Source organism: Musa acuminata, chromosome BXJ1-11, assembly GCF_036884655.1.
Source record: "Musa acuminata AAA Group cultivar baxijiao chromosome BXJ1-11, Cavendish_Baxijiao_AAA, whole genome shotgun sequence".
Taxonomy (NCBI): Eukaryota; Viridiplantae; Streptophyta; class Magnoliopsida; order Zingiberales; family Musaceae; genus Musa; species Musa acuminata.
In genome coordinates this window covers 30,279,643-30,293,260 of record NC_088337.1, presented here as the reverse complement: position 1 = coordinate 30,293,260, position 13,618 = coordinate 30,279,643, and the positions used below count along the sequence as shown (strand labels likewise).

General features: G+C 40.0%; 1 protein-coding gene across 1 annotated transcript; it reads left to right on the top strand.

Moving 5' to 3' along the window:
• Nucleotides 1-9,627: 9,627 nt before the first annotated feature.
• LOC103972060 (F-box protein PP2-A13-like) lies at nucleotides 9,628-12,674 on the top strand. Its single transcript, XM_065090774.1, has 3 exons — nucleotides 9,628-10,219; nucleotides 11,346-11,466; nucleotides 11,928-12,674. Exons 1-3 carry the CDS (start codon nucleotides 9,916-9,918, stop codon nucleotides 12,361-12,363), a joined length of 861 nt encoding a protein of 286 aa, XP_064946846.1. The 5' UTR covers nucleotides 9,628-9,915; the 3' UTR covers nucleotides 12,364-12,674.
• The last annotated feature ends 944 nt before the right edge of the window (nucleotides 12,675-13,618 follow it).

Below are 13,618 nucleotides of genomic sequence, written 5' to 3'. Positions count from 1 at the left end.
CAGTTTGCGTCTAAACGCAGTTTTACGTCTAAACGCAGTTTGCGTCTAAACGTTGATTCTTTGAGATGCGTTTTATAAATGCGTAGAAGGCAGTTTACAGTTATAAATGAAGTCAAAGCGTAAACGAAAACTGCAATGTAATGATCGTACGAAAACACCGATTTACGTCTAAAGGCAGTTTTGGAAAGATCAGAACTTAGAAACTCGTTCGTAAAAGCGCAGAGGGCAGTAGCTATGTAGGAGGTTTGCAGTAATGATAAAGTGCTCAAAGTAAAAGCAAACCAGAGATTTAGAGTGGTTCGGTCAGTCTTGACCTACTCCACTTTTGGCTTCCTCCACCGACGAGGTCACCGACGTCAACTAGAGGCCTTCCTTCAATAGGCGAAGGCCAACTGCCCTTTTACAGTTTCTCTCATTTTGACAGGCTCAGGAGACAACCTTTATAGAGCTTTTCTCTCCTCTCTTTACAACTCAAAGCTTGAAGAACAGAGGAAGGAGAACTTTAGGACTTAACAACAATTTCGAGCTCTTAGAATCACAGAAAAGATCAAGAATTCGGTGTAGGTCTGTGTATTTTCAGTGCTGAATGGGTGGGGTATTTATAGGCCCCAACCCAGGTGGCACCGCCTGGGGCTCAGCCTCCCAGGGAGACTGGAGCGGTTGCACCGCCTGGCAGAGCTCGAAGACTGAGCCCAGGCGGTTGCACCTCTCTATCAGGGGCGGTTGCACCGCCTGAGTCTGGCTCGGAGACTGAGGCCCAAGCGGTGCCACCTCCTGACTGAGGCGGTTGCACCGCCTGCCAGAGCTCGAAGACCGAGCTCAGGCGGTGCTACCTCTCTGTTAGGAGAGGTTGCACCGCCCAGTCTCGCTCGGAGGCTGAGCCCCAGGCGGTGCCACCTCCTGGCTAGGGCGGTTGCACCGCCCAGTCTCCCTGGGAGGCTTAGCCCAGGCGGTGCTACCTCCTGGCTTGGGCGGTTGCACCTCTTGGTGCAATCAGGGCCCGAATGGGTAGCTCCATTCGACCCAATTTTGGTTTTTCAAGGGCCCAAATGCCCCAAGATTAAGCTAATGGGATCACCTCCCATTTCCAACTTAATCAACGTGCTAACTACGATTAATTCTAAGACAATTTCTGCAGCTTTGCTTCGGTGCGTCAATCGCTTCTTCCGGCGAGTTTCCGGCGAACTTCCGTTAATCATCCGATGAACCCTCGGTGATGCTCCTGCGGACTTCCGGCAAACTCCTGGACTTTGCGACGATCCACTTGGCGAGTTCCGACGAGCTTCGCTTGGAAAGCTCCTGGACTTCTCGGATCTGTTCCCGCAGAACCTCCGACGACTGTCCGAACTTCCGTCGAACTCTCGAACTCCCAACGTGATTATTGACTTGACTCCGGTGCAACTCCTGCTGCTTGTCTATCGTAGTTAATCCTGCACACTTATCTCAACACATAGATTAGACAACAAATGACAATTGACTTCATCATCAAAATCCGAGATTCAACAAGAAAAACCTAAGTGTTTGCTTTGGGTTTAAGTCCATACTCAGTTAAATAATTTGGGCTTATAGTTGAGGTTTTTCTTGTTTAGTATTTTTGGGTGTTTTATGGCCTAGGAACATCTTCCTAAGACATTTGTAATAGTCCCTCTTTTATAGTAGTGATTTGCTCCTCATTCGTCCGTCGATATAGGTCAATTGGCCGAACCACGTAAATTTGGTGTTCTTGTCGCTTTTATTCTTTCTGCTTTATTGTCTTTGTCGAGTTACCAAAATTACCCTTTGATAAATTTCCTGGGGCTAGCTCTAACAAACTGGTATCAGAGCCTGGTTTCGGGATCTTTTGGCAATGATGACAATAACAAAGATTATTGTTGAGAAATTCGATAGAAATGTCAACTTCGGCATGTGGCAACTCAAGATGGAGGCAATTCTGGTTCAAGATGGAGTTGATTTGACACTACAGGGAGTTGAGAACATTCCAGATGATACGTTAAAGGAAGATCTTGCGGGTATGGATAAGAAGACCCGATCCAGCATTATTTTAAATCTCTCTGATGAGGTTTTACGGGAGGTAGCTATGGAGACTATGACTAAGAGCATGTGGGACAAGCTTAAAGACTTGTATACGAAGAGGACAGTAGAGAATCGTCTCTACTTAAAGCAGAGTTTGTATATGCTTCGGATGACTGAAGGTACATCTATACTCTCACATCTTGATAAGTTTGATTTCTTGGTTATGGATTTGGAGAATATAGATGCAAAAATTGATGATGAGGATAAGGCCATGTTACTTTTGTGTTCTCTTTCTCAATCTTTTAAGCATTTCCGTGATACTATGATTTATGGAAAAGAAATAATTTCATATCAGGAAATTAAATCTATACTAAAATCTAAATAGCAGATAGACAGGAATATCACTGGGGAAAGTAGAGAGAATTAGGTTGAAGGTCTGGTTGTTAGGGGGAGAACAGATAAAAGGGAATTTGACAGTAGTAGATCTAAATCTAGATCTAAATCCAGACATAGAAATTTGGAATGCAGATATTGTCATAAAATAGGGCACATTAAAGCTGATTGCTTTAAATTAAAAAAATAAATTAAATCAAAAGGAAAAATTTGTTGAGAAAACTATTGAATCCGCTGAAGCTAGTATAGCAACCGATGAGAATGTTGTAATTATTTTCTCTGCTATTGATGACAGGACGAGGTCTAAAAATGAATGGATTTTAGATTCTGGTTGTTCTTATCACATGTATCCTAATAGAGATTTGTTTTCCACATATGAATCTTGTAATGGTGGAATTGTTTTGATGGGCAATAATGCAGCATGTGATGTTGTTGGTAGAGGAACAATCCAAATTAAAATACATGATAGTATTGTGAGGTCGCTCACTAATGTTAGACATGTTCCTGATTTTAAAAAAAATCTTATCTCTTTAGGCACCCTAGAGGCCATTGGGTGTAAATACACAACTGAAGGTGGAGTTATGAAAGTTTCCAGAAATGCTCTTGTTGTTATGAAAGCTTGTAGGTCTGGTAGCTTATATATTATGCAGGGAACTACTATCACAGGCTCGATTGTAGTCTCGTCATCATCATTGTCTGATTCTGACATCACCAAATTATGGCATATGCGTTTGGGTCATATGAGCGAAAAATGTTTTGAGTATATTGAGCAAAAGGAGTCTACTTTGCGGACAGAGTATTGGGCCACTGGATTTTTGTGAAAACTGCATTTTTGGAAAATAGAAAAGAGTAAGCTTCAATTCTCCGACAGTTCACAAAACAAATGGTACTCTTGACTATATTCATTCAGACCTTTGGGGTCCAGCTCATGTTCAGGGTGGTGCTAGATATATGTTGACTTTCATTGACGATTATTCCAGGAAAGTTTGGTTTATTTTTTGAAGCATAAAAATGATGTTTTTCCAACCTTTAAACAATGGAAGGCTTTGATTGAGAAGTAAACAGGTAAACAGATTAAGCGGCTTCGAACATATAATGGCATGGAATTTTGTGAAGGTGACTTTAATGAATTTTACAAAAATGAAGGAATCATTCGGCATCGCACTGTTAGGATGACAGCTCAGCAAAATGGTATGGCCAAACGTATGAACAAAACACTTTTGGAGAGAGCAAGGTGTATGATCTCAAATGCAGGGTTGACAAAGGACTTTTGGGCAAAGACGATTAATATGGCCTGTTACGTTGTCAACCGCTCTTCTTCTACGACACTTAACTTTAAAACTCTAAAGGAAGTTTGGTCAGGCACTCCTGCTGATTACTCTGATTTAAAAATTTTTGGGTGTCTAGCACACATGCATATAAATGAAGGAAAATTAGAGCCTCGAGCTAAAAAATGTATTTTCCTTTGGTATGTTTCTGGGGTGAAAAGATACTGGTGTTCTGATCCCAAATCCCCAAAATTTGTAATAAGTAGAGATGTTACTTTTGATGAATTGTCTATGTTATCTTCTAAAGAGGAATCTACTAGTTGTACAAATGATAGTGCGCAGAAGCAGGTGGAGCTTGAGATTAGTAGTTCAGATTCTTTTAAGTCGAACTCTTCTACTCAAAGAATGCTAGTAGATGGTCCCGAGTCTACTGAGGCAGATGATACAGAGGAAGAGCAATATTCCATAGCCAAGGATAGACCACGGAAAGATATTCGACCACCACAAAGATATGCAAATTTGTTTGCATATGCTTTATCTGTTGCAGAAGAAACAAGTGAAGTTTGTGAGCCTACTTCCTACTCAGATGCAGTTTCTTCTGATAATTCCGCTAAGTGGTTGATCGCGATGAATGAAGAAATTGAATCTCTCAATCAAAATAGAACTTGGGATCCTGTGAAGCCGCCTTCGGGTAAGAAAATTGTTGGATGCAAATAAGATACTATTGCTGAGAGAAAAGTCATTGTTCAGAAAATTCATACGAAGGACAGTCCAACTGATATGCTTACGAAGCCTCTTCCGATTTACAAGTTCAAATAGTGCTTTGACTTGGTTGGTGTTCATTATTGATGATTGCCCGTTGGGGCTTTTATGAAGAAGGTGAAAGATTTGTTAGTTTGGCAAGTCTCATAGTCCCACATCGGGAAAATCAGGCTTGTTATCTCATATTGGAACTATAAATAAGGATTTGAACTTTGAAGTTAGATGCACCACAAGTGGCACCACAAGAAAAACCTAAGTGTTTGCTTTGGGTTTAAGTCTATACTCAATTAAATAGTTTGGGCTTATAGTTGAGGTTTTTCTTGTTTTATGGCCTAGGAACATCTTCCTAAGGCATTTGTAATAGTCTCCTTTTTATAGTAGTGTTTGCCGTGGATATAGGTCAATTGACCGAATCACGTAAATCTGGTGTTCTTGTCACTTTTATTATTTCCGCTTTATTGTCTTTGTCGGGTTACCAAAATTACCCTTTGGTAAATTTTCTTGGGCTAGCTCCAAAAGGTCAAAATGTGATTTAGAAGCTCAATTTAGATACGCGAATAAAGCAATGAGAGAGAGAGAGAGAGAGAGAGAGATATGGCTTGGTAGAATATGATCAATCACTTGGACACGTTTTTATTGTTATTATTATGGATATTTTTCTTCCATATTCTTCAATTTGATGAATTTATAGTTTTTTCATGTTTTTAGTAAGTGGAATAAAGTTATCAATCAATTAGCAAATCATGCTAAGTGTTCTAAATTTAGTCATTTCTAACGATCCGATTGGCCCTTCGATTGATTTATCAATATATTTTAATTCAACAACAATAAAAAAAACATGAAATTATTTTAAATATTTTATGTAATTCCAATAAAATGGACTACATGAATGTCAACACGACATATGCCAATTCCAAGCTTTAGAAGGATACAATATATATCCATCCAAGAAAACAAAAAACTATCCACTTTCGAAACTAATCTTGTAAATGCACCGTTCAACGACAAGGAACAAAACGCAGTTTTACGTCTAAACGTAGTTTACGTCTAAATACTGATTCTGAAGATACTGAACTTTGAGATGCGTTTTATAAATGCGCAGAAGGCAGTTTGCAGTTATAAATGGAGTCAAAACGTAAACGTAAACTGAAATGTAATGATCGTACGAAAACACCGATTTACGTCTAAAGGCAGATTCGGAAAGATCAGAACTTAGAAACTCGTTCGTAAAAGCGCAGAGGGCAGTAGCTATGTAGGAGGTTTGCAGTAATGATAAAGTGCTCAAAGTAAAAGCAAACCAGAGATTTAGAGTGGTTTGGTCAGTCTTGACCTACTCCACTTTTGGCTTCCTCCACCGACGAGGTCACCGACGTCAACTAGAGGCCTTCCTTCAATAGGCGAAGGCCAACTACCCTTTTACAGTTTCACTCCTTTTGACGGGCTCAGGAGACAACCCTTACAGAACCTTTCTCTCCTCTCTTTACAACTCAAAACTTGAAGAACAGAGGGAGGAGAACTTTAGGACTTTTACAACAATTTTGAGCTCTAAGAATCACAGAAAAGATCAAGATTTCGGTGTATATCTCTATCTTTTCAGTGCTGAATGGGTGGGGTATTTATAGGCCCCAACCCAATTCAAATTTGGAGCTCAAAACGATCAAATCCCGGAATTCCGGGATCAGGCGGTTGCACCTCCTGACTGGAGAGGTTGCACCGCCTGGTAGAGCTCGAAGACTAAGCCCAGGCGGTTGCACCTCTCTGTCAAGGGCGGTTGCACCGCCTGAGTCGGCCTCGGTGACTGAGCCCCAGGCGGTGCCACCTCATGACTGAGACGGTTGCACCTCCTGCCAGAGCTCGAAGACCGAGCTCAGGCGGTGCTACCTCTCTGTCAGGGGAGGTTGCATCGCCCAATCTCCCTCGGAGACTAAGCCCAGGCGGTGCCACCTCCTGCCTGGGGCGGTTGCACCGCCCACCTTCGCTGGGAGATCTTCTCCTGGGCGGTGCCACCTCCAACCCTGGCGGTGCCACCTCTTACACTATTTCGGCTCACTTGGTTTGGCTCCAAACTTGGCCCAAACCAGTCTGAACTTGGGCCTAATTGGCCCCTACTTAGGTTATAGGATTAACACCTAATCCTAACCCTAATTAATATGCTAACTATGAATTTAAAGACATTTTCTAAGCTATTACAAAGTCCGCAAGTCAAGACTTCTTCTGGCGAGCTTCCGGTAAACTTCCGACGGCCTTCCGATGAACTCTCGGAAACCATTCTACGGACTTCCGGCAAGCTCCTAGACTTCACGATTTGATCTAGCGAGTTCCAACGAGCTTCTTCGGCAAGCTCCGATCTTTCTCGGCGAGCTCCGCGAACTTCCAACGAACCTTCCGGCGAGCTTCCGAAAAACCCTTCGGCAAGCTCCCAACTCATTCTCGGCTAGTTCCGGTAGCATTCCCGACGAACCTTCGGACTTCCGTCGAACTCTCGAACTTGCAAAAAATCCTTCGCGCTTGACTTCGACACTTTGTTTCGCTTTATGTCTTCATCGTTATCATAGTTAATCCTGCATAATTAAAACAAACTTCGATCGAGACAATTAATCCTAAGCAATTAACCAAGTTGTCCGGCATGTCATTGGTCTCTCGACGCTTTGTCCGATTCTTCGACGCATCGTCTTCTCCTACAGCCTATTGCCCAATCGGCCAGTTGACTCCGCAACTCCGATATCCTTGGCACAATACCCGCGCTTCTTGGCCCGATGCCCGAGTCCACGACCCGAAGCCTTCTGTCGATACGTTGACCGATCCACCGGCCCGACGTCCAATCTTCTGACATGTTCCTTCGGCACAACATGATTTTCCTGCTTTAATTGTCTCATCCTAATCGAAGCATCCTGCGTCACTCAAACCGCAGATTAAATCATAAACATATATCAAGTAGTTTCATCATCAAAATACGAGATTCAACAATCTCCCCCTTTTTTATGATGACAACCACTTGATGACGGAGTTAAACTTAACTCCCGGAGTTTAAACAAACTCCCCCTATCAATATGCCATATTGATAGAACCTTGAATTCAAACTGAATTCAAGTCATTGCAATATTCCTCATGAATACTTGCAACACGTCATCATGAACTTATGCATAAACTTATGCATAACATGTCATGTCATCAACATACTTCTCCCCCTTTGTCATCAACAAAAAGGAGAAGTACCACAATCAAGTGTTTGTGATATTAGTTCAACTGATTGCATGAAAAACATAATATCAAGTTTTATCATCATGCAAGTTTGCTATTATCAAATATCAACATGTAAAATTGCGATGTAAGCTTTTGATATCATAACGCAAACATTTCAAGTGTTTATCAATTGTAGCATTTCATCACATGGTAAGATATCAACGTGTAAAATTACAATACAAGTTCTTGATATCTTAACGCATGATGCAAACATGGCATGATGCAAGTTTGGCAATCATAGCATCAATTCATATATCTCTTAACGATGCAAGCATTGCAAATATGGCAATCATATCAATTCATATATCTCTTGATGATGCAAGTATAGCATTAGTGTTCATAGCATCAATTCATATATTTCTCCCGTTTTCTCATCAACAAAACGGAGAACGATATAAACAAATTTTTAGCATAATTACTTGTAATTATTCATGTCATAACTATTAAAATATCTTCAAGGATTCTATATGATCGTACTCATACAAAGAACTACAACCAATTATATCTCAACATAAATTTTGGACCGATCAATTTTATTCTTTATTATTCGATTATATATCTCAATCGAAATGTATTAACTTTTTTGTAACAATAGGTAAGTCGAGAAGATTTGCCATATAAAAAAAAAATTCATGACATGCTATCGTTTATATATCGAAACATAAAATTTATCAAACTATGCATTAATACTAAGATCCGATTAAAGGATTCAATTCATTTAGTATGATCGATTTGATCATGACATCATCGATTAAACAAGTGTAATAATTACACTTGCCTTATTATTTTTATGATCCATGTTAAATTATGCATTGAGGCCTTCGGTCATTTACACTCACTTTGTCTTCTATTATTGTTGAAATGATATTTTATATATAACTTTGTCTTTTAGTTACCTAATTCATGTTGTTAAGATATAATTTGGAATACTTTAATGGCGATACCAAAAGGTCCGTCCAATGTTTGAAGGCATCGTTGAAAGACTTCAAACATCAGTCCTCTCATCTTTAGTTTTCTTTGTAACCAGCCCTTATGATACGAGGAAACATGAAGCTAGCAATATTAATTCACCAAAATTATTGGTAATGTTGCAATCTTGGACTCAAATCTCAACATAGTACTTATCGACTTCCATTCCTTCAAGACGATGAGCTTATGAATATTTTCAATCAATCAAAGGGCTAATAGGTCAAATCTTCTTAAAATATATGATTAATATTTATCATATTAACACCTAACTCGTAATGTTATCTCCGAATTAAGGTTGATACAATAAATATTATTTTTGCTAATCACATATCTTTATTAAAATATTATAAATAGGTGTCTTACACAATACGAGGCGACTCTCTCTTATATTTGATATCATTTTTAAGAGTTAATTATATATTATTTTTATAATTAATTATATTTAATATTTTAATATTTATATTTTTAAAAATTATATTGAGATCTTATAGTCATGAAAGTAAAATATTAATCTTATTTTCCTTCGCACCGTTGATTTTGTTAATGAAAATACTGTTTATACTCAGTGATAAATCAAAGTAAGATAAAATTAGCATGTGCTTAATGATAAATCTTATGATATTTTTATTAACAAAATTAAATGATAGAAGAAGAAATAAGATTAAATATTTTACTTTTATAAGTATACAAATGTTAATATAAATTTTAAAAATATAAAGATCAAAATATTAAATATAATTAGTTAAAAAAATATATATAATTAGTGGCTGGTGCCCAACTTGTTGCATTAATTGGCTTGAAATAAACATCAAGAATAAAATAATATTCGTAATTATGAATCAATATTCCAAAAATTATTTTGGTATTATAAAATTAAAAACGAGATAAAATAAGTTATCCAAAGCCGCGAGCTTCAGTTGAAGGCCGACAACTAAGGGGCAATTTAGTCAATCTAATCGATGCCAAACGGCGCCGCCTTTTTATGGGCACACGCTCCTTCTTGCTCGTCTCCACCGGAGGAGCCACCGAAGGATCCCTCCCCGCGTTTTGGCGACGCGTTTGTACTGTCACTTCTCCGTCGGCCGAGTCCATCGCATCGATCCAAGAAACCGCGATCGGTCGCCCTCCTCGCCGCTTCCATCCAAAGCCGTGATTTTTCCGCGTGTTTCGACGTCCCGGACGTTGACGTCCGGTTAGGCTTAGTCGGCCTCGCGAGCTTGGAATCGATCGGATTAGTCTCAGTTGGGGTTTGTGGATCTCCGCCGCAATGGGCGCCAGGGTGTCGAGTGTCATGGGCCGCGAGACGGGGCTCGGCGACCTCCCGGAGAACTGCGTCGCCGCCGTGCTCGTCCACCTCGACCCTCTGGAGATCTGCCGGGCGGCTCGGCTTTGTCGGACGTTCCGGGGGGCGGCCTCCGCGGACTTGGTGTGGGAGACGAAGCTTCCTAGGAATTACCGCTATCTGTTAGCGTTGGTTTCGGACGAGAAGGCCGTCGAACAAAGGAGCCGTCTTTGCAAGAAGGAGATCTACGCGCGGTTGTGCAGGCCGAATCCCTTCGACGGTGGTACCCAAAGAGAATAACATATCCCTATCCCTCTCCAGAGAGGATTTTCCTCAACAGAATAGAGGCTGTCAATGCAAATAATGATTTACAAGTTAGAGGCTTCATGAATAGGGCAAAAGCAGATTGCTGCTTTTGTTGTTGTTGTTGTTGTTGTTGTTGCGACGGCGACGACCGCAGTAGAGGAGAAAGCTGCAGTAATAGAAAAAGTTATAGTAATACTGTAACAGAGGAATAAGCTACAGTAGAAAAGGAAGTTGTAGCAGAGGATGAAGTTGCAGCAGAGGATGATGAAGTTGCAGTGATACTATAGCAGAGGAGGAAACTACAATAGAGGTGCAGTAGAGGAGAGAGAAGAAAACTGCAATAGAGGTACAGTAGAGGAGGAAGCTGCAAAAGAGGAGGAAGCTGCAACGATGCTACAATAGAGAAGAATGCAGGTGGGGCAATGCTGGGAAAGGTGGGGCAATGCTGGTGAGTGTAGCACTAGAGACGCCACAGCGGAAGGGAACGAACATTGGTGCAGAGTGGCAATGGAGAAGATAGTTGTCGTTCGTCGAGGAAGAAAGATTTATCGCACCAAGCCTGACGATGGAAAAGCAGTAGTAAAATGCTTTTTCTTTCACCTTTATCGCACCGAGCCTGACGATGGAAAAGCAGTAGTAGAAAGAGATTATTGTAGAAGAAAATAAGATAAGAACAATTATTGTAGAAGCTTTATTGAAATAAGTTTAGCTTAAATAAATTAACATATTCCTCTCCTATTTATACAGATTAAGAGAGAAGATTTTCCTCGACAGAATAGAGGATTTCCCTCAAGAGAATAGAGAGATTTCCTTATATAGTTGGGGAAATCTTATCTTCTATCAGTACCAAGGTTTTTGTTCTTTGGTTGGATTGTACTGATAAGATCCAAGATTTTAATGCCATCGAGTTAATTCTATCTAAATGATAATTTATGCTATCGGTTTTGTTCGATTCGGATACAAACTTTAGGGTGGACATTGGAACAAGTGATTTTTGTTATCTTCTTCTGGATTTGATGCAGTGTCTGCTAATTTGCTTCATGTTATTGGATTGTAGAGATGCGTGTGGTATTAGATTTCACCTAAAAGTTTCTTCTTTTCTGGATTATAGGAATTTTGGCTGGAGAAGAGCTGTGGTGGGCTTTGTATGTCGATTCCCTCGAGGGCCTTGCTGATTATGGGGATTGATGATCACAGATACTGGAATTACATTCCTACTGAGGAGTCTCGGTATCATACCATCTGATCTTAAATATTAATGACCTTTGCCTTTTCTTTTCTTTGCAATGAGATCAATAACTTCATCAGTTGATCATAGATTGTTATTTATTGAGTTGAAATAGCGGAGATAATCGGACTGAGAAACCATTCAGTGCCATGTAAATTTGGTATTCTGATCCTTAAATCCCCTCTGCTTCTTGATGTTTAAATATGGATCTTTTGTCAGGGGTGTATTCGAAGGCTGAAAACTCCCAACTTTAGATTTAGCATCTATTAGGCTGCTGAACATGAAACACTTTCTATGGCAGGAGAAAATGGGTAGTAGTAGCCTGGATTTTAACTACTGCCAAAACATTGATTCAAATTGAGAGAATTTTCAGTTGCAAGTATGATGTAGTTAGGAACATTGCAAGCTAAATATATGCATATGTTGAAGAAATGAATACTAAATGAAACATGTTGCTTTGCAGATACCACTCGGTTGCATACCTCCAGCAAACTTGGTGGTTTGAGGTAGATGGAGAAATCAAATTCTGCTTCCCGGCTGGTGCCTACAGCTTATTCTTCCGGCTCCATTTGGGGTGTGCCGCCAAGCGACTTGGCCGTAGGATTTGTATCTCCAAACATGTCCATGGGTGGGACAGAAAGCCGGTGCGGTTTCAACTATCGACATCCGATGGTCAGCATGTTGGATCTAAATGCTATCTAGGGAACCCTGGGAGCTGGATCCTTTACCATGCAGGTGATTTTGTTGTAGAGAATTCTGATGAGTCCACCACCCTTAAGTTCTCCATGAGACAAGTTGACTGTACGCACACCAAAGGCGGCCTTTGTGTTGATTCTGTGTTGATATATCCTAAGGGATTTAGACAGGGGAAGGTCTTTACCACTGACAGGATAACATAGAGACTAAGCTGAAGCTGTCAAAATAGGAGGATATGTAGTCAGCAAGTAATGTATATACTCATCTCAGATCGAGCGAAAACGACGAACTTGGTGATGTCTTGTGGACTGTCAGAAGCATCAAAATGAAGCTTTTGTTGGAAATATTTGAATGTGTGATTTGGAATTATGGTATAATTTTGGCGATCCTTACACCTTCAAGCTGGAAATGGAACTAACGTGGATATTAATTCAGCCTCTCTTATTTTGGTGCTTTCAGTAACAAAAAAATATGAAATGTATTCTTATTTCTGCTTTTCCCATCATTTGACATCAGGAACTATAAGAAGATGTTGTAGAGAATTTTCCCAACATGTTAATGTATTGAAGTATTTTCATTTCTTCAATAAAGCTTTTTCACTTCTTCAATAAAACTTTTTCAATTATTGGTTTTATCTTCTATTCTTTTCATCATGGTATCAGAGCAGTGAGAAAAGCGAAGCTTCGCTCTTGCCTTTGGCCAGCGACCAACGTCACTTCGCCCTTGTCTTCGGCCAGCAACCAACGTCGCTGCAGCCACATTCCTAAGAGGCTCTACGACCAATCCTCATCTTCCTTACCGCGGTAGTTTTCGCTGCCTTCGCTGATCTGCCGGACGGACTTAAGGAAAACGAAGGGAACACCTGTGCTCTCACGGCAATAGCAATCGCAATAGTAACAGCGATCTGCTCTTGCCCTACTCACGAAGTCTCTCGCTTGTAAACCATTCTTTGCATCGATCCAAGAAATCTCTATTCTGTTGAGGAAAGGAACATGTTAATATATTAAAGTATTTTCATTTCTTCAATAAAGTTTTTTCACTTCTTCGATAAAGCTTCTTCAATATCTTCTATTCTTTTCATCATAAGCAATGTCTAGACTTTGTCTCAATGAAATCATCTACAGAAAGTGGAGCATTTGACCGTAAATATTGCATACATAATTTGAGATGATGTTATATTCTTTGGATTTGAAATAGGAACTGAACACAAACCTGCTTGTATGTGGATCACTTGTGAATTCATGAGCTCAATGTTTGTTCAGTCAGAATCATTCATGTTTGGTGGTATCAATTAGCCAACTACTGTTGCAATAAGAAAATAGAAAGATTTGTTGAGGGCTTCTAATCTGAAAGAATAAACAATGAACACTGTCCACCTTAAATAATTATTTTCTTAATTTATACATTTATGTTCGTCCTTATCCATTCATGTTGGATAGTGGACACACAATTTTGGGA